Source organism: Salvelinus namaycush, chromosome 29 (assembly GCF_016432855.1).
Source record: "Salvelinus namaycush isolate Seneca chromosome 29, SaNama_1.0, whole genome shotgun sequence".
NCBI classification, from domain to species: domain Eukaryota; kingdom Metazoa; phylum Chordata; class Actinopteri; order Salmoniformes; family Salmonidae; genus Salvelinus; species Salvelinus namaycush.
Window position 1 is genome coordinate 982,542 of NC_052335.1, and position 20,505 is coordinate 1,003,046.

The window sequence follows — 20,505 nt, forward strand, 5'->3', positions numbered from 1 at the left end:
ACAGCAGTTCTGCATGGAAGAGGTGGCCACAATTCCTCCACAGCAACGTGAGAGATTAATCAACAACTACAGGAAGCGTTTGGTTGGAGTCATTGCAACTGAGTAACTGGGTTATTACTTTTTCACACAGGGGCATTGAGTGTTGCACAACTTTGTTTATGGAATACATCAAATAAGTATGTCATTGTTGTGTTATTTATCTAACATTAGGTTTTGGTTGAAGATCTGACAACATTCAGTATCAAAAAAATGCAAAAGTAGAGAAAATTAGAAAGGGGGCTATTACTTTTTCACAGCACTGTACATTGTAGTATTAATAGTGAATGTTTTAGATAGGTAGGCCATGGGTTTACTATAGTAAGTGGGGTCGCAATTGTAGTTTGGTTAGTTATTAAGGGTTGTTATAGTGGGTTAGTTTAATGCAGGGGTACTCGGAACTGTTTGAGAAGGTCCAGTCATAAAAAATTCCTAGGTGGCAAAGGTTCAGACGGTTATTGCAATTTATCGACGTAGTAACAAACCCCCATTGTTCACACCCCTCTTGTTGGCGGAGAATGGCGCCGACAGAAAGGTTAGCTGTGCTTCTAGCCCCTACACAACTTTGCAGTATTTGTTTTTTTTATATGTTATTTCTTACATTACTAGGCCAGAATTTTTTCAGCCAAGAAGAACTTTTGGATATCGGAGCGGCGGTAACTCACCACCATTACCAGCATTACGACCAGGATTACGACTTTCCTGAATCGTATCCTTTGTTCATACCCCCCAGGGCATTTGAACTGATTCCAGAGGCCGATACAAAACAACGCTGGCCGGAGAAGAGGTATTCAGAGTGGACTTCTAGTCCGACTCAGGAGGCGCGCACACCACCCATCGCTTCCGAGTATATTACTCACTAATGTTCAGTCTCTGGATAATAAAGTTAACATCAGCGATTGTAACATACTCTGTTTCACTTAAACATGGCTCTCTGGGGATATACTGTCTGAGTCCGTACAGCCAGTTGGGTTCTCAGTCCATCGCACAGACAAGAATAAATATCTCTCTGGGAAGAAGAAGGGCGGGGCTGTATGTGTCATGATTAACTATCATGGTGTGATTGTGATAGTGTTAGCAGTTGATGTTACTCTTCAATAACACAAACTCCAAAGCAAATTAGAGGGAGAAAAATAGGTTTCTTCAAAGAGAACAAATCATGCAGGGAGGTAGATGTTCATTCTCCCCTGTCCTCAGTGATTCTCTCCAGTGATTCTCTCCTGTGATTCTCTCCACAGAACAAAGGGACAGGATGGAGTTTTATAACCTAGCCATTGCCTGTGGTTGACCAATTAGAATTCCTTGCAATAAGACTCGGCCAATGGCCAAATAACAAGTATCCTATTTCAGGTTCAATGCATAAACAATTTGGACCAATGAGAACTTGCTAGCTATGAGTCCCGGACTGAAATTCCTCCCATGTCTCTGACCCATTGATATTAATCCCCTATTACAGAGAAAACACTATTTCCATTGATCGTTAGTACTCTGTTGACTTTTAGTCCTCTGCGTTGTGTATTTATCTTCAAAATATTCTTAAAATAACATACAGGAACTCAAGTCCTTTTGTTCACCCGACCTAGAATACCTCACAATCAAAAGCCGACCGTATTACCTCCCAAGATAATTATCTTCGTTTATAGTCACAGCCGGGTATATTCCCCCTCAAGCCGATACCATGACGGCACTCAAAGAACTTCACTGGACTTTATGCAAACTGGAAACCCCATATCTTGATGTCGCATTTGTTGTAGCTGGGGATTTTAACAAAGCAAATTTGAGGAAAAAGTTACCAAAATTCTATCAACACATCGACTGTAGTATTCGTGCTGATAACACTCGACCACTGCTACTCCAACTTCTAGGGATGCCTACAAGGGATATTGTTCCGGGCAGCCTCAGAGAATAACATAGACAAATACACTGACACGGTGACTGAGTTTATCAGGAAGAGTATAGGAGATGTTTTACCCACTGTGACTGTTAAAACCTACCCAAACCAGAAACTGTGGATAGATGGCAGCATTCGCACAAAACTGAAAGCGCGAACCACCGCATTTAACCATGGCAAGGTCACTGGGAATATGGCCAAATACAAACAGTGCAGTTATTCCCGTAAGGCAATCAAAAAGGCAAAACAGCAGTATTCAGACAAAGTGGAGTCGCAATTCAACAGCTCAGACACTAGACGTATGTGGCACCGACGTCTTGCTTGCAGACAAACACCTTCTTCGCCAGCTTTGAGGATAACACAAGGACTGTAAGCTCTCCTTCTCCGTGGGCGATATGAGTAAGTCATTTAAGTGTGTTAACCCTCGCACGGCTGCCAACCAAAACGGCATCCCTAGAGCATGCACAGACCAGCTGGCTGGAGCGTTTACAGACATATTCAATCTCTACCTATCCCAGTCTGCTGTCCCTGCACGCTTCAAGATGGCCACCATTGTTCCTGTACCCAATAAAGCAAAGGTAACTTAACTAAATGACTATCACCCGTAGCACTCACTTCTGTCATCATGAAGTGCTTTGAGAGACTAGTCAAGGATCATATCAACTCTATCTTACCTGACACCCTAGACCCACTTCAATTTGATTATTGCCCCAATAGATCAACAGATGATGCAATCACCATCGCACTGCACACTGTCCTATCCCATCCCATCTGGACAACAGGAATACCTATGTAAGAATGCTGTTCATTGACTATAGCTCAGCATTCAACACTGTAGTACCCTCCAAGGTCATCATTGAGCTTGAGGCCCTGGGTCTGAACCTCGTCCTGTGCAACTGGGTCCTGGACTTCCTGATGGGATGCCCCCAGGTGGTGAAGGTAGGAAACAACACCTCCACTTCTCTGATCCTCAACACTGGGGCCCCACAAGACTCCGTGCTCAGTTCCCTCCTGTACTCCCTGTTCACTCATAAGGGCATGGCTTCCATGCCTCCAACTCAATCATCAAGTTTGAAAACGACACAACAGTAGTAGGCCTAATTACCAAAAATGACGAGACAGCCTAGGGAGGAAGTGAGGGCCCTGGGTGTGTGGTGGCAGGAAAATAACATCTCACTCAACATCAACAAAACAAAGGAGCTGACTGTGGACTTCAGGAAACAGCAGAGGGAGCACCCCCCTATCCACATCGATGGGACAGGAGTGGAGAGGGTGGAAAGCTTCAAGTTCCTCGGCGTACACATCACTGACAAACTGAAATGGTTCACCCACCCAGACAGTGTGGTGAAGAAGGCGCAACAGTGCCTCTTCAACCTCAGGAGGCTGAAGAAATTTGGCTTGGCACCTAAAACCCTCACAAACCTTTACAGATGCACAAATGAGAGCATCCTGTCGGGCTGTATCACCACCTGGTACAGCAACTGCAACCACAGGCCTCTCCAGAGGGTGGTGCGGTCTGCCCAACGCATCACCGGGGTCAAACTACCTGCCCTCCAGGACACCTACAGCACCCGATGTCACAGGAAGGCCAGAAAGATCTTTAAGGACAACAACCACCCGAGCCACTGTCTGCTCACCCCTCTATCATCCAGAAGGTGAGGTCAGTACAGGTGCATCAAAGCTGGGACCGAGAGATTGAATCACAGCTTCTAAACTCAGCAAATAAAGGAAAAGTCCTCTCACAGTCAACTGTGTTTATTTTCAGCAAACTAAACATGTATAAATATTTGTATTAACATAACAAGATTCAACAACTGAGACATAAACTGAACAAGTTCCACAGACATGTGTCTAACAGAAATTGAATAATGTGTCCCTGAACAAAGGGCCAAAATCAAAAGTAACAGTCAGTATCTGGTGTGGCCACCAGCTGCATTAAGTATTGCAATGCATTTCCTCCTCATGGACTGCACCAGATTTGCCAGTTCTTGCTGTGAGATGTTACCCCACTCTTCCACCAAGGTACGTGCAAGTTCCCGGACATATCTGGGGGAAATGGCCCTTGCCCTCACCCTCCGATCCAACAGGTCCCAGAAGTGCTCAATGGGATTGAGATCCGGGCTCTTCGCTGGCCATGGCAGAACACTGACATTCCTGTCTTGCAGGAAATCACTCACAGAATGAGCAGTATGGCTGGTAGTATTGTCATGCTGGAGGGTCATTTCTGGATGAGCCTGCAGGAAGGGTATCACATGAGGGAGGAGGTCTTTCCTGTAACGCACAGCGTTGAGATTGCCTGCAATGACAACAAGCTCAGTCCGATGATGCTGTGACACACTGCCCCAGACCATGACGGACCCTCCACCTCCAAATTGATCCCGCTCCAGAATACAGGCCTCGGTGTATCGCTCATTCCTTCAACGATAAACGCGAATCCCACCATCACCCCTGGTGAGACAAAACCGCGACTCGTCAGACTTTGCCAGTCCTGTCTGGTCCAGCGACGGTGGGTTTGTGCCCATAGGCGACGTTGTTGCCGGTGATGTCTGGTGAGGACCTGCCTTACAACAGGCCTACAAGCCCTCAGTCCAGCCTCGCTCAGCCTATTGCGGACAGTCTGAGCACTGATGGAGGGATTGTGCGTTCCTGGTGTAACTCGGGCAGTTGTTGTTGCCATCCTGTACCTGTCCAGCAGGTGTCATGTTCGGATGAACCGATCCTGTGCAGGTGTTGTTACACGTGGTCTGCCACTGCGAGGACGATCAGCTGTCCATCCTGTCTCCCTGTAACGCTGTCTTAGGCGTCTCACAGTACGGACATTGCAAATTATTGCCCTTATCTGCAGTCCTCATGCCTCATTGCAGCATGCCTAAGGCACGTTCAGGCAGATGAGCAGGGACCCTGTGTATCTTTCTTTTCGTGTTTTTCAGAATTAGTAGAAAGGCCTCTTTAGTGTCCTAAGTTTTCATAACTGTGACCTTAGTTGCCTACCATCTGTAAGCTGTTAGTGTCTTAATGACCGTTCCACAGGTGCATGTTCATTGTTTATGGTTCATTGAACAAGCATGGGAAACAGTGTTTAAACCATTTACAATGAAGATCTGTGAAGTTATTTGGATTTTTACGAATTATGTTTGAAAGACAGTGTCGTGAAAAAGGGATGTTTATTTTTTTGCTGAGTTTATCTCAAGGCCATCAGACTGTTAAATAGCAATCACTAGCACGTTAGAGGCTGCTGCCCTATATACATAGCCGTGAAATCACTGGCCAATTTAATAATGGAACACTTGTCACCTTAATAATGTTGACATATTTTGCATTACCCATCTCATATGTATATACTGTATTCTATTCTATTGTACTGTATCTTAGTCTATGCCGCGCTGATATTGCTTGTCCAAATATTGATATATTCTTAATTCCATTCCTTTGCTTAGATTTGTGTGTATTGAGTGTATTGTTGTGAAATTGTTAGATATTACTTGTTAGAAATTACTGCACAATAACATTTGCTAAACACGTGTATGTGACCAATAAAATTGGATTTAAATTGAGAGATAATGTTGGAATTTTAAAGTGAATATCCTGCCATTCTACAAAATGTTCCATGTCTTATATGAGTTTATATGATAGCAGATAATTAGACCATACTCTTTCATAAGTTTGTTGGGAAAGTGGTCAAAATGTCTGTTATTTGTAAAAAATAATGCGTTTGCGAAAACACCTTGATTGGTCGAATTTTTTTTTGTTTCCCGATTTGAATAGCAGATAAGTATACGAAGATTTCATATGCTCAACATTTTTGTCTAACTTTTTGGGAAAGTGGTCAAAACTGTATTTGTTTAAAAAAGTCAAAAATGTAGTTGATGCGGTTAGTAAAACAGCTGTATTGTTCGATTGGTTGAATATTTTTTTCTTCAGATTTCAATATCAGAGAAGTAGACTAAGATTTCATACACTAAGTTGTTGTATAACTTGTTGGGAAAGTGGTAAATGTAGCTGATGTGTTTACAGTGGAAAAAACCTTTGGAAGTCACAGCTAAGAATTGGAGTTTTTAATAATGGGAGCTTTAGAATGTTGAAGAAATCCCATTAAAGTGGATGAGGTTTAATAAAAGCTTAATAGTTAAAAGTCACAATAATAAAACACACAACAACAACTCCTGAAACATAACATTAGCTTTTATTAACTCAAGCAAACTGTTACAGTCAACAGTTACATAAGTGACATGTTATACAGTATATTTTTTTAACCCAGGGTTCATTTTCCTCTCTCCCACTCCCCAAACATAGAACCAGTTAATTCATACCAGAACAGGCAAAAAGTAGTAACAGCACAATACATTCATCAACTCAACAATATGTCTGTACAAACAATAAGGCAAGAAAGAACGAAAGAAAGATAAAATAAAGAAAAGGACGGCAGACATCTTCAAAGGGAGCCGTGAAGGCAGATGAATCCCTCTTTCTCATCATGGCCCTGCCCCCTTGGCAGCAGAAACACAGGTAGACTAATGGCGTTAATTCATTTAAATTCTTCATAGTAACTGTTAGGGCTCGATTCAATGTGTATCGCTGAAGATCAGCATTACAGCGTGATTGAAATGTAAAGGCTATGTTCCCAAGTTAGCGGAGACTGCATTCACGGTAAACGCACCACCTGTCGGCTCAATCGGAAATGATCTTAAAATTTGAATTGCACAATCTGTAACGCTTCAGCGATACAGATTGAATAGAGCCCTTATTTAGTTTTCTAGACTCAAACGAGGTAAGGCTTCTCGTTAGCTAACACACAGAGAAATAATCTGCCTTCTATAAGTGGTTCCTATTGGTCAGACCCCACTGAGCAAAGACGTCAATTCAACGTCTATTCCACGTTGGTTCAACATAATTTCATTGAAATGAAGTGGAAACAACGTTGATTAGACCTGTGTGTGCCCAGTGGGACACTACTGTTAAGTGGTTCTGATTATTCTAATATCTCACCATACTTCTTCTTCATCTTCATCATCAGAATCATACAACAGTCATCACATAACATATCATCACCACAATATTTTCCTTGTTCCAAGGTAATAAGTCAAATCCGGATGATATAAAAACACGGAACAACTCCAATAAATCACCTCAGCAAATAACCACAGCCGACTGATATTCAGGATGGCTACCATCATTCAAGTAGTTCATATTGGCAACAACTGGCCCATTTAAAAACTGCATGTGTTTTTCTGTTAGAAAAGAAACTCCAAGAAGAGATAATAAAATACAGAATCCACTCACCTCCACTTTGGCCCACTAGGAGGCAGGACAGTACTAAAGACAAAAGTGTCATGCCACTTTGTCACGTTAATACTGAACAGCGAGAAACAAACAGGATATTAAAAAAAATGTGTCGTTCTTCACCAACAGTTTTTCTTTAAAAGGTTATTTTTGAAACAACTGTACACGAGGAGGATTTCATACTATTGGAGGATAAAGAAGGAAAATAACATGACAGCAACTGAACGATGTGCAGTAGTGTAGAAAAATTAGTACAAAAACATAACCCGACCAGAACACATGGAACAAACAACTGACATGGAGCTTTTCATCCAAACAGACATAGAAGAACAGTAATTGACAGAGAGAGAGAGAGGGAGAGGGAGAGGGAGAGGGAGAGGGAGAGGGAGAGGGAGAGGGAGAGGGAGAGGGAGAGGGGTGTAGAGTAGTGCATGAGAGGGAAGTAAAATAGGACTGACAGAGGAGAGCAGTTGTAAGGATAAACTTCTGACATCTCGAAAGGGGGTACAGTTGGGTGACAGTTTTGCCCTCTGTCCCCTTCTCTTCTCCTCTCCCTCCATCTCGTTCACTCCATCCAGTCTCCCTCGTCGAACTCGGACTCATCCTCCGAGTCGGAGTACTCGACGGCGATGCGTCGGGACAGGATGGTGGCCACGTCGTTCCCCACACGCTCGTGTTTGGCCGCCTCCTGCTCCCTCTGCTCTTCCACCTTCCTGAGCTGGATACCTGGGGGAGGGAGGCAAAGAGGTAAGGGTGGGGGAAGGAGGGAGTGGTAGGGTGGGGGCAGAGAGAGAGAGGTCACATAAGTCGGTCACATAAGTCCAACTCTCTTTCTCTGTCCTCAGCATCAAGGACAAGACAAAGTGCTAGCTAGTTACCTTTAAAAGGAACACTACTTTAGATTATGGCAACCTATAAGACAGAATGGAACAGCTTTTTTCTGTTTTAAAACTGTCCAATGACCAAGCACATTGAGCTTCGGACGCTACCATATTACCACAATACCCAGATCTACTGGCTGATACACTGAGGCACCACCCACCTTTGCGGATGGCCTCCAATAAGATGCTGCGTGCATCGCTGATGGGCGGCAGGCTGGCAGAATGTTTCTTCCCACTGGAGTGAGAGGCTGGGGACCCCACGGCACCTGACAGGAAGGAAGGCACGGGGGGCGGGCCCGGCGGGCAGGGGGAGGAGCTCCGTGCTCCTGGGAGAGGCAGAGGAGGAGGAGGGGGCGGGGGCAGTACAGTGCCATCTGATTGGCCAGGGGGCGGGCCCTTGTCCAGGATCTTTTGGCGGCGGGCCGGGGAGGAGAGGTGGAGGGGAGGAGCCACGGGAGGAGGGGCAGGGTGGAGGACGCCAGGGGCGATCTGGAGGGGGGCGGGGGGAGGGGGGATGGCGGGGGGCTGCTGCTGGACTGGTAGAGGAGGGATAGGGGGAGGAGGGGTGCCCCGTGGGCCAGAGCTGGACATGGAAGGCAAGGGGGGAGGTGGAGGAGGCAAGGGGGGAGGCGGGGGGGGAGGGGTGTTGGAATTGAAGCCATGCATCTGTGCTGGAGACTGGGGTCTGCTGTCTGAAAAACCTGAACTGGAGCTGAGGAGAGAGAGAGACAGAGAGAGAGAGAGAAACAAAGAGAAAGAGGTACTGTTAACCGGAAGCTAACTTATAATCAGGTTGGGGGGGGGGGACAAGAGAGAGCAAGAAATTGAAGAAAATCTAGTGGAGATAACAGGGAGATGGAAAGTAAAGCAAGAAGGAGAAAGCTGTGCTGTGTTATGTCCGGTGCCATCTAGAGCCGTGTTTCCCAAACCTGGTCCTTGAGTACCCCCAACAGTACACCGTTTCGTTGTAGCCCTTGACAAACACATCTCATTTAACTCATTGAGGGCTTGAGGATTAGCTGACAAGTTGAATCAGGTGTGCTTGTCCAGGGATACCATAAAAATGTGTACTGTTGGGGGTACTCGAGGACCAGGGTTGGGAAACACTGATCTAGAGTCAATACTGAAAACAAAGGTCAACACAAAGGGTGAGTGTACTACAGGTTCTCTCGCTCGCTCTGTCTCTTTCTCTCACTCTCTTTGAGGTAATTTCTCCTGACATGTTCTCTCTCTCTCTCCGCATCTATCCCGATCTCTTCCTGTCCCTGACTTACACTTACTTGTCATGCTAAGCTTTACATAAGTGATGTCTAGTCATTCAAACACTGTGTGTGTCAAACCTATCAAGATAAATTAGTCTGACATGCATGGTCTATACAGAACGAGAGAAAAGGCAAAAGAAAGATAGAAACACAACAATAATCTGGAGAGAGAACAAAATGAGAGATGGGGAGGGGAGAGGAAAGAGCAAAATGAGAGATGGGGGAGAGAGCAGAGAGAGCAATAAGGAGAGAGGGGGTAGATAGAAAGAGCAAGAGAGAGAGAAACTGCTCCAGTGTCCTTATTCCCTCTCTCTTCTCTGATTCCTCCAGAGATTGGAAGAGTGAGGACTGTGTTAGCTCTACAGGGAAGACGTCTGCCTAGGCCCTCGCTAGCCTTAACACCTTATCAATCCCTTCCACAGCTCCATCTGTACTCACCTTCGATCCACTATCCCCGCTCCCTCCCCTCCCATCCCATCCAGCCATGTGTTCATACTTCCCTCATTTCCTCTGCCCACGCTCAGATAAGAAAATTCTGGGGATGGGAAACACATCTGCACCCGCTCGCGTCCCATCATTAGAGTTAACCAGAACAAAACACAACACAATTGGCTAGAGAACAGAGCAACAAAGCAGAGAATAGAACTGAACTGGAAACATTTAAAAAAAAAAATGTATTCACTTGAATAGCGTCCTCAGAGTCAAAGCCAGAGAGCCAAAGAGGTGGTGGGAAGACTTTGTGTGCCTGTGTGTGTGTCTGCCTCTGTGTGTGTTTGTGTGTGTGTCACCCACCTGATCATGGAGGGGGGTTTGATGTCTCCCAGAAGGTGCATGGGGGGCAGTGGTGGGGGGTCATGGGGTCGCGTGTACATTCTGTCCCCAGGACGGTTCAGCAGCTCGTTCATTTGACTGTAGGGCAGCGCTGCTAGGGAGAACGGCCCGTCCATCCCTTCCAAGTACATAGGAGCTCTGAGAGAGAGAGAGGGAGGGGGAAGAGTTAGAGTGGGACACATCCACTCCATATGCAAAGGAGCTCTGGGGGAGACACAAAAAGGGGGGGGGGGGTCACAAATGCTCCATATAGAATAGCGTTGGGGTTTAATAGCATTCCACAATGCTCCATGTACGGAGATACAAGGAAGCGCACATGCACACTCACCCAGACCTGTCGTGGTAGGTGGCGGAACCGTTAGCCTCTCTTTCTTTCAAGGCCTCCTCAGAGTCGTCCTCAGCTAGCTCTGCCCCCAGCGCCAGTTTCTGCCACTCCTTCTTCCGGTCATGAGGCACCCGCGGTACCTTCTCAGTCTCCAGAGTACGGTCGTTTCCCCTTACCTGGAGGAGAGACGATGGAGGAGGAGAAGGAATAGAGGACAGCCACGAGAGAGAGAGAAACTAGAGTTTTAATCTGCACAGAACTATTAGACAGAAACACAGAACTTTCCTACACCCCTCATGTCTGCTTTGATCACAAGTGGGGGGAAGAACTATCAGTTAATTTTACATAGAGAGCGAGAGAGAGGTGAGTTGAAAGACATGAGGCAACAGAGAGAAAAGAGATTGAATAGAGAGAGAGTGCATACATTTCTGTGGCCGTAACTAAAAACTAAACATCCATCATCTAGGCGGCGCGCGCACACACACACAAGTAAAGCCTCATAAGCAAATATTATTTTGGTTTTGCACAGCTGCTGTTGTCATAGCGAATCCTCTCATTTTCATTGGAGACTAATTTCATTGGAGACTAAGCAATATTTACATAGAAACAGAGTAGGATGCTCATTCTACACATACAGTCTATTCGGAAAGTATTCAGACCCCTTCCCTTTTTCCACATTTTGTTACGTTACAGCCTTACTCTAAAATGTATTACATAAAAAAATGCTCACAATCCCATAATGACAAAGCAAAAACAGGTTTTTAGAAATGTTTGCAATAAAAAATAAAAAAATAAACAGAAATGCATTATTTACGTAAGCACTCAGACCATTTGCTATGAGACTTGAAATTGAGCTCAGGTGCATCCTGTTTCCATTGTTCATCCTTGAGATGCTTCTACAACTTGATTGGAGTCCACCTGTGGTAAATTCAATTGATTGGACATGATTTGGAAAGGCACACACTTGTCTATATACGGTCCCACAGTTGACAGTGCATGTCAGAGCAAAAACCAAGTCATGAGGTCGAAGGAATTGTCTGTAGAGCTCCAAGACAGGATTGTGTCGAGGCACAGATCTGGGGAAGGGTACCAAAAAATGTCTGAAGCATTGAAGGTCCCCAAGAACACAGTGGCCTCCATCATTCTTAAACGGAAGAAGTTTGGAACCACCAAGACTCTTCCGAGTGCTGGATGCCTGGCCAAACTGAGCAATCGGGGGAGAATGGCTTTGGTCAGGGAGGTGACCAAGAACCCAATGGTCACTCTGACAGATCTCCAGAGTTCCTCTGTGGAGATGGGAGAACCTTCCAGAAGGACAACCTTCTCTGCAGTACTCCACCAATCAAATCACATATTATTGGTCATATACACATATTTAGCAGATGTTATTGCGGGTGTAGTGAAATGTTTGTGTTCCTAGCTTCAACAGTGCAGTAGTATCTAACAGTTCACAACAATACACACAAAACTAAAAGTAAAAGAATGGAATTAAGAAATATATAAATATTAGGACGAGCAATGTTGAACTGGCATTGACTAAAATACAGTAGAACAGAATACAATATATACATATGAAATGAGTCAAGCAGTATGTAAACATTATTAAAGTGACTAGTTTTCCATTATTAAAGTGACTGTGATTCCATGTCTATGTCTATAGGGCAGCAGCCTCTAAGGTGCAGGGTAGAGTAACTGGGTGGTAGCCGGCTAGTGATGGCTATTTAAGTCTGATGGCCTTGAGATAGAAGCTGTTTTTCATTCTCTCTGTCCCATCTTTGATACACCTGTACTGACCTCGCCTTCTGGATGGTAGCGGGGTGAACAGGCCGTGACATCGGGTGCTGTAGGTGTCCTGGAGGGCAGGCAATGCGTTGGGCTGACCGCACCACTAGGGCTGTGGCGGTCATGAAATTCCATCAACCGGTGATTGTCAAGCAAATAACTGACAGTCTCATGGTAATTGACCGTTAATTAACATAAACACATTTAGCATCTCCTGGCTTCCGCATGTTGCCTACAAGCCGCTGATGCAGACCTTTGGAACATCTACATCTTAAAAAGTCAAATAAATCCATGTAATATAGCCTACACCTTAACAATGAATCCATTCTTACATATGTATTCCTCTTGTCCAGATGGGATAGGGCAGTGTGCAGTGCGATGGCGATTGCATCGTCTGTGGATCTATTGGGGTGGTATGCACATAGAAGTGGGTCTAGGGTGTCAGGTAAGGTAGAGGTGATATGATCCTTAACTAGCCTCTCAAGGCACTTCGTGATGACGGAAGTGAGTGCTACGGGGTGATAGTCATTTTGTTCAGTTACCTTTGCTTTCTTGGGTACAGGAACAATGGTGGACAGCAAGTGGGGACTGCAGACTGGGATAGGGAGAGATTGAAAATGTCCCTAAACACTCCAGCCAGCTGTAGGCCTTTATGGTAGAGTGGCCAGACAGAAGCCACTCCTCAGTAAAAGGCACATGACAGCCCCCATGAGAAACAAGATTCTCTGGTCTGATGAAATCTAGATTGAACTATTTGGCCTGAATGCCAAGCGTCAAGTCTGGAGGAAACCTGGCACCATCCCTATAGTGACGCATGGTGGTGGCAGCATCATGCTGTGGGGATTTTGTTCAGCAGCAGGGATTGGGGGACTAGTCAGGAACGAGGGAAAGATGAACAGAGCAAAGTACATAGAGATCCTTGATGAAAACCTGCTCCAGAGCGCTCAGGACCTCAAACTCGGGAGAAGGTTCACCTTTCAACAGGACAACCACCCTAAGCACACAGTCAAGACAACGCAGGAGTGGCTTAGGGAAAAGTCTCTGAATGTCCTTGAGTGGCCCAGCCAGAGCCCGGACTTGAACCCCATCGAACATCTCTGGAGAGACCTGAGAACTTAGAGAAGGGATAAACTCCCCAAATGCAGGTGTGCCACGCTTGTAGCGTCATACCCAAGAAGACTCGAGGCTGTAATCGCTGCCAAAGGTTCTTCAACAAAGTACTGAGTAAAAGGTCTGAATACTTATGTAAATATGATAATTCAGTTTTTTTTTTATACATTTGCAAAAATGTATTACAACCTGTTTTTGCTTTGTCATTATGGGGTTTTGTGTGTAGATTGATGAGAAAAAAATCTAAACATCAATTTTAGAATAAGGTTGTAACGTAACAATATGTGGAAAAAGTCAAGGGGTCTGAATACTTTCTGAATGCACTGTATATTTTTGGAATCGGCTAAACTTTGAACATTGAGATATTAAATAAATGATAGAGAAGAAGCCTTGAATAGAAGGAGTGAAAGAGACTGGGTTTTAATGTCAGAAGTTAATGGTTCTCTGTAGGAAGACAGATAGCTTTGGAACGTGTTGGGTGGAAGGGAGGAGAGCAACGTGTTGAGATAGGGGAGACAGATGGACATCTATGGATTAGGTGAAGGAAGGGTTGAGGTCAGGAGGTGAGGTCAGATCCCCTTAAGGGAGTAATCAGGGTTTAGTATCTGGTTACCCTCTTCCTGTAGAACCATAAGATGTAAGGATTGGAGAGAATGAGTGTCTTAAGTGGGATGTATAACTGTGATGGTGAGAAATGTTTGCTGTCTGAATTACAGCTGTACAGAACCTTTGGGAAGAATTAAAGAAGCTTGGTTAAAGCTTCTCTAGTGTCCGTGAGTTATTTACTCTGAAAAATAAGAACCTAACAATATAAACAGGACACACAGAAGGTGGCACACACGACAGAATAAGTTGAAGGCAGAACTTAGAGTAGGTGAGAAAGGAAAGCTGTAGGACTGACTGACTGAATAGAACAAGACAATGCTGACATATACATTACAGGGCTTGTTACATTTACAGTACCACACAAAACATGGTGTCTATTATACACCAAAGTTAAAAAAGATAAGATCCAAATAAGTCCATAAAATTTGACTGTACTTTAGTCATTTATGCTTTTTTGCCCAAATACACTACAAATTCCCTAGTTCCCATATCACTGCGAACGTGATGTTAGGTCTTTATAATGCATTATAACACTTCTAATTGTTGTCCTAGGGATTATGAGCTGCCAACACTTCACACACTGATACTAGAAGACACACGGTTTGTAATGAGATCACATACCTGCCCTGGGAGGTCTAAGTACCTATAGACCTGATCATACATGCGGGGGTCCTGCAACTACAAGAACAAAACGACAAGAAAAGCACCAGGGCGCATGAATTAACACCACACAGCACAATAGAACGTAGTACCGCTGGCTGCTGAGAGTAGCAAAAATAGGAAAGCAGCAACAGAGCATTGAAACAGATGAGGAAGCAAAACTCTGTTAAACACAAAATGACATGACAAAGCTGGACTCAATGGCAGTCCAAAACATACAATTTAACATAGTGCATGTGCCACTAACAAACCAAATGACAGAGTGGACTAGAGAGCACTCACTCACACACACGCACGCAGTGCCAAACAAACTCAAAGATAACAGAGCTGTTCAGCCATACAAAGACAATGAAGAGACAGTACAATTCAACATAAAATAAAATTGTGTATTTGAACACACAAAAAGCACAAAGCAAGCACCCCATGCACAACAGTGCAGCATGACACAACACACACTAACAAAACATGACAACGGTGTTTAGCATTAGCACAACATGGTTAGCACCAGAAGGAAGCAGAAGGCAAGCAGCAAAAGAACAAGAGAGAGTCATCATTCATATAAACACTGGGCTAGCTTACCATCAACAACATCCTACACAGAGACAGTTGGTGTTTCTGCTCTGTTGCTATGCAGCAGAAATCTCAACAATGTGGTCAGGCACTTCAGTTAAGCAAAGTATCTGCCTCAAATCATTATGCTAATTAGGCACATTTGTTTTTATAATTTGTATGTAACCTTGCTTAAACATCCTACACACAAGCGTAATGAGACACTTACGACGCACTAGGATATAACACATGTTTGAAATAACAGTTGTTGTGAGACATTTGTTGAGACAAATGTGCAGTGAAATATCTGGAGTCTTGAGACTTAGCAGGTGGAGGTCACATCGCTGGACTGGATTGTATGTGACCATTTGTACTGTGGCATTAATAACACACGAAAAATAGCTTGATCGATTGATGATCAATCAACATTCCTGTTAGTAACTACAGTTTAGCTCTAATCTAACTCATGCAGTTAGATAACTGATTTTGTTATACTGAACAAAAATATAAACGCAACAATTTCAAAGATTTTACAGAGATACAGTTCATATAAGGAAATCAGTCAATTGAAATACATTTATTAGGCCGTAATCTATGGATTTCACATGACTGGGCAGGGGTGTAGCCATGTGTGGGCCTTGGAGGGCATAGAAGCCAGGCCCTGCCAATCAGAATATTTATTTCCCCCACAAAAAGTATCTATTACAGACAGAAATACTCCTCAGCACAAATACTGCCAAATTCTCTCAAACGACGTTGGAGGGAAGCTTATGGTAGAGAAATGAACATTAAATTATCTGGCAACAGCTAACAGCTAATGGTGGACATTCAGCAGTCAGCATACCAATTGCACGCTCCCTCAAAACATGAGACATCTGTGGCATTGTGTTGTGTGACAAAACTGCACATTTTAAAGTGGCCTTTTATTGTCCCCAGCACAATTTCCCCTAGTGCAATGATCATGCTGTTTATTCAGCTTCTTGATATGCCACACCTGTCAGGTGGATGGATTATCTTGGAAAAGGAGAAATGCACACTAACAGGGATGACATTTTTTTTGTGCACAACATTTGAGAGAAATAAGCTTTTTGCGAGTATGGAACATTTCTGGGATTTTTATTTCAGCTTATGAAACATGGGACCAACACTTTACATGTTGCATTTATATTTTTGTTCAGTGTAGTTTGTTTCTGTGACACATGCTCATTTGTATGACAGATGATCAGGTGGGCGTGTGACATAACGGTGGGTTGTGATTTGACGTGACATGGATTGGGCCGGTGTCAGCCTCGGTGTGTTTGGCTAATTGCAGTTGACCCCGCCCCCACCCTGTCGTGCCCAGGATAGTCAGTAGTCACACAGCAGAGAGAAGGAAACATAATGAATCTTAAAAGTAATGCACATTGATTAGCCAGGATTAATCAGAGGCCATTACGCTGATGGATTTGCACACTCTCACACACACCAGAGAAGATGACGTGAAAACCCCCTGTTTATTGTTCTCCCAAGCCTTTCCTTTTGCAGTTATTGGTTATGAGTGATGAGTATGTGGGTCACTGGGTGTGTGTACTACATGTGTCATTACTAGGGATGCACGATATATCGGTGAACATATCGGAATCGGTCAATATTAGCTCAAAATGGCAACATCGGTATCGGCCTGATGTCTAATTTAATGCCGATGTTAAAAACCGATGTCAAAGCTACCGTGCATACCTATATAATGTAGGTACATGACGTAATGACGCCACGTAAAATGTTGCGCTACACGTGCAACACAGCATTCCTAACCTAGCCCGCAATGTCTGCTGTGTGGATCGAGCAGTCGACGAGTCGAGCAGTCATTTGAAAGAGTATGAAAATTTCAGCAAGACAACTCAAAGGCGAAATCCATTAAAGCCAAGATAATGGAATTCATTGCCCTTGACAATCAACTGTTCTCTGTCGTGGGTGATGTTGGCTTTCGCTGACTGGTCGAGCACCGGTACACATTACCAAGTGCGCTATTTTTCAGATGTTGCCCTACTGGAGTTATACAGTAATAGCGTCACTGCTATTAGCTTCACGACATACATACTATGGAACGCCGTTTGGGTCTTTGCGTGTCAAAAAAGAATCAGTAGCACTGTCAAAATAAACGAGCAAACATTGGCCACGAACGATGTGTTTACACAATACCACGTTGGTAATAAAGGGTTAGGGTTAGACCGCAACTTCTGGCAAAGCTAGGTTTAGCTTGGTACCTAGCTAGCACCAATACAACCAGCCTGAAAACCACGACCAGTAGAAACTGCAGTCATTTTCATTATTCTTAGCAATGATTTAGGAATCCTTGTGAGTAAGTATTAGCTAGGTTGCCACTTGTTGTTCGCCTATTGAAATTGAACTTCAGTTCATGAAAATAAATAGCTAGCCAGCTACTTAACCCTGTTGCCATAAGCTAATGTTATAAGCAGCCAGCTACCTTCATCCGGCTAGTGAGGCTCGACCGGACCGGGTTATGTGTTGTGAAGCTAGCCACAATAAGGATTAGGCACAATAGTGGAATTTGCGGTTTCCCTTCAAAGTAAAAATAGGTCCGACCACCATTAATCAAATAGGAAATGTCTTATAAATTAGGGTTATTTTAGATGATTACACCTAGCTATATACACTGCTCAAAAAAATAAAGGGAACACTTAAACAACACAATGTAACTCCAAGTCAATCACACTTCTGTGAAATCAAACTGTCCACTTAGGAAGCAACACTGATTGACAATAAATTTCACATGCTGTTGTGCAAATGGAATAGACAAAAGGTGGAAATTATAGGCAATTAGCAAGACACCCCCAAAAAAGGAGTGATTCTGCAGGTGGTGACCACAGACCACTTCTCAGTTCCTATGCTTCCTGGCTGATGTTTTGGTCACTTTTGAATGCTGGCGGTGCTCTCACTCTAGTGGTAGCATGAGACGGAGTCTACAACCCACACAAGTGGCTCAGGTAGTGCAGTTCATCCAGGATGGCACATCAATGCGAGCTGTGGCAAAAAGGTTTGCTGTGTCTGTCAGCGTAGTGTCCAGAGCATGGAGGCGCTACCAGGAGACAGGCCAGTACATCAGGAGACGTGGAGGAGGCCGTAGGAGGGCAACAAACCCAGCAGCAGGACCGCTACCTCCGCCTTTGTGCAAGGAGGTGCACTGCCAGCGCCCTGCAAAATGACCTCCAGCAGGCCACAAATGTGCATGCTACGCTGACAGACACAGCAAACCTTTTTGCCACAGCTCGCATTGATGTGCCATCCTGGATGAACTGCACTACCTGAGCCACTTGTGTGGGTTGTAGACTCCGTCTCATGCTACCACTAGAGTGAGAGCACCGCCAGCATTCAAAAGTGACCAAAACATCAGCCAGGAAGCATAGGAACTGAGAAGTGGTCTGTGGTCACCACCTGCAGAATCACTCCTTTTTTGGGGGTGTCTTGCTAATTGCCTATAATTTCCACCTTTTGTCTATTCCATTTGCACAACAGCATGTGACATTTATTGTCAATCAGTGTTGCTTCCTAAGTGGACAGTTTGATTTCACAGAAGTGTGATTGACTTGGAGTTACATTGTGTTGTTTAAGTGTTCCCTTTATTTTTTTGAGCAGTGTAGTTAGCTACTGAACCAGATTATGTCGTTTTGCTAAGTGGAAGAAATAGTGAGTGAAAGTATAGGTTTTGGTGATGTTTTACTGGTAATGGGGACATACGTAAACGCCGACAAAATAACTTGTTGGTCAGTGTGTGTGTGTAACTATTTAACTGCACTAGAATGATTAAAAGGCCGCTAAAAAAATGTATATCGGTATCGTTTTTTTTGGCAAGAACAATATCGGGTATCGGCCAAAAATGTCATATTTGTGCATCACTAGTCATTACTGTTATAAATGTGGCTGATGTCAGTGCCCTGTATGACTAACCCATGCAGTCCTCCTTCATTTGAATGTGGCAGTGGCACACAGGAGTGTCTTGCTGTGTACACACAGGCTGTGTGTGTGTGTACACAGTGTGTGTGAGTAATGTGACGGGCTCAGCATAATGCCACCCCCAGCTCTCTCTCTACTCCCCTGTGGAGGTCCTGGGGGTGGGAGGGAGGGGAGCTATGGTCCCCTTTACAGCCTGGTACAGTGACCTAACAATCATTAGGTCATTAGCATGGAGACTGTAATTGTAGAAAATACCTACTTGTAAAGTACAGGGAGTGAAGTACAGTGAGAAATATGTGATTAAGTCCAAGCTCAGACATCAGATCACAACCATCCTGGCAGTTAGTGGAAACCCAAAACCCAAAGAGTGGTCACGGGAGCAGGTGCGGGAAGAGGGTGGCAGGTTAACCCAAAAGGTTAAGCAGAATCCAACTAGTGACCAGTCAGTGGTCATCTCAGATGCACCTTGTAGTTAGAGAGGTGATTAGCAAGGGTTTCCAGGTAAGTAGCAGGGGTTTGAAGCAGATTTAGTGGGAGTCCAGTGCACTGCTTTGAGGCAGGGCAAACCCAAAATGAGGGGAGGGTTAGATAGGGGGGCAGCAGGCTAACCCGAGGGTCCCAGGAACGGGGTCTGAGGCAGTCTTACCTCTGGGGAGGCAAGGAGGGGAGGGGGTTCAGAGGGGACTCTGATAAGGCTCTCCGGCCACACATGAAAAGGCAATTCCATCTGCACAGAGTCAGAGAACGACAACAGAGACCGAGGAGAGGACGAAGGGAAAGAGAGAGGGAGGTAGGGAAGAGAGGGATACTATCTAAGCCATGAGAGGTTTCAGGAGTCTAGATATATTCATAAGAATATATACAGCAGATACATATACTTCCCTATGTCAAACATAACTGTCCTACTAGCTCCCGAAACAACACACATAGCTATAGCATAGCCCCTTGTCCAAGATTACATCCATATGTAGCCTATCTGTATGTGTTTGCCAGACAGTGTAACAGGCAGTGATGTGTGCATTAGCTGTGGTCATGGCCGCTTATTGACAGTCTGTCCTTCCATCTTACTGCAACTGCTGCTCTTTCAATCTCTGGCCAGCTCAGCACGGCAGAACAATGTAGGGTTGCTATGGCAACCCCCGGGAGGGGCAAGGGTGTTGGAGCATGGGGTGGGGAACCTGACCAGTAACATTGTGTTTGAGGGCGGTAATGGACACTGTGGGGGGCCCATGGATGTTGGTACTTTTTTCTAACAGTGTTTGACTCAAAGGAAAAAGTTCCCTGATCTCCTCAAAGATGTTCTAGAGATGCTTGTACACTCTCTCTCTGTTCTCTATATCA

The 20,505-nt window shown here is 44.5% G+C and overlaps 1 protein-coding gene across 1 annotated transcript in view; it reads right to left on the reverse strand.

Annotated features, from left to right (window-relative positions):
* Positions 1–7,772: 7,772 nt before the first annotated feature.
* wasf1 (WASP family member 1) overlaps positions 7,773–20,505 on the reverse strand; it is a 61,740-nt gene continuing 49,007 nt past the window's right edge. The window contains exons 5-8 of the mRNA XM_038968729.1: positions 10,516–10,682; positions 10,143–10,319; positions 8,250–8,800; positions 7,773–7,933 (exon numbers count right to left, since the gene is read on the reverse strand). Coding sequence (XP_038824657.1) covers positions 7,773–7,933; positions 8,250–8,800; positions 10,143–10,319; positions 10,516–10,682 — 1,056 coding nt within the window. The remainder of the gene's footprint in view (positions 7,934–8,249; positions 8,801–10,142; positions 10,320–10,515; positions 10,683–20,505) is intronic.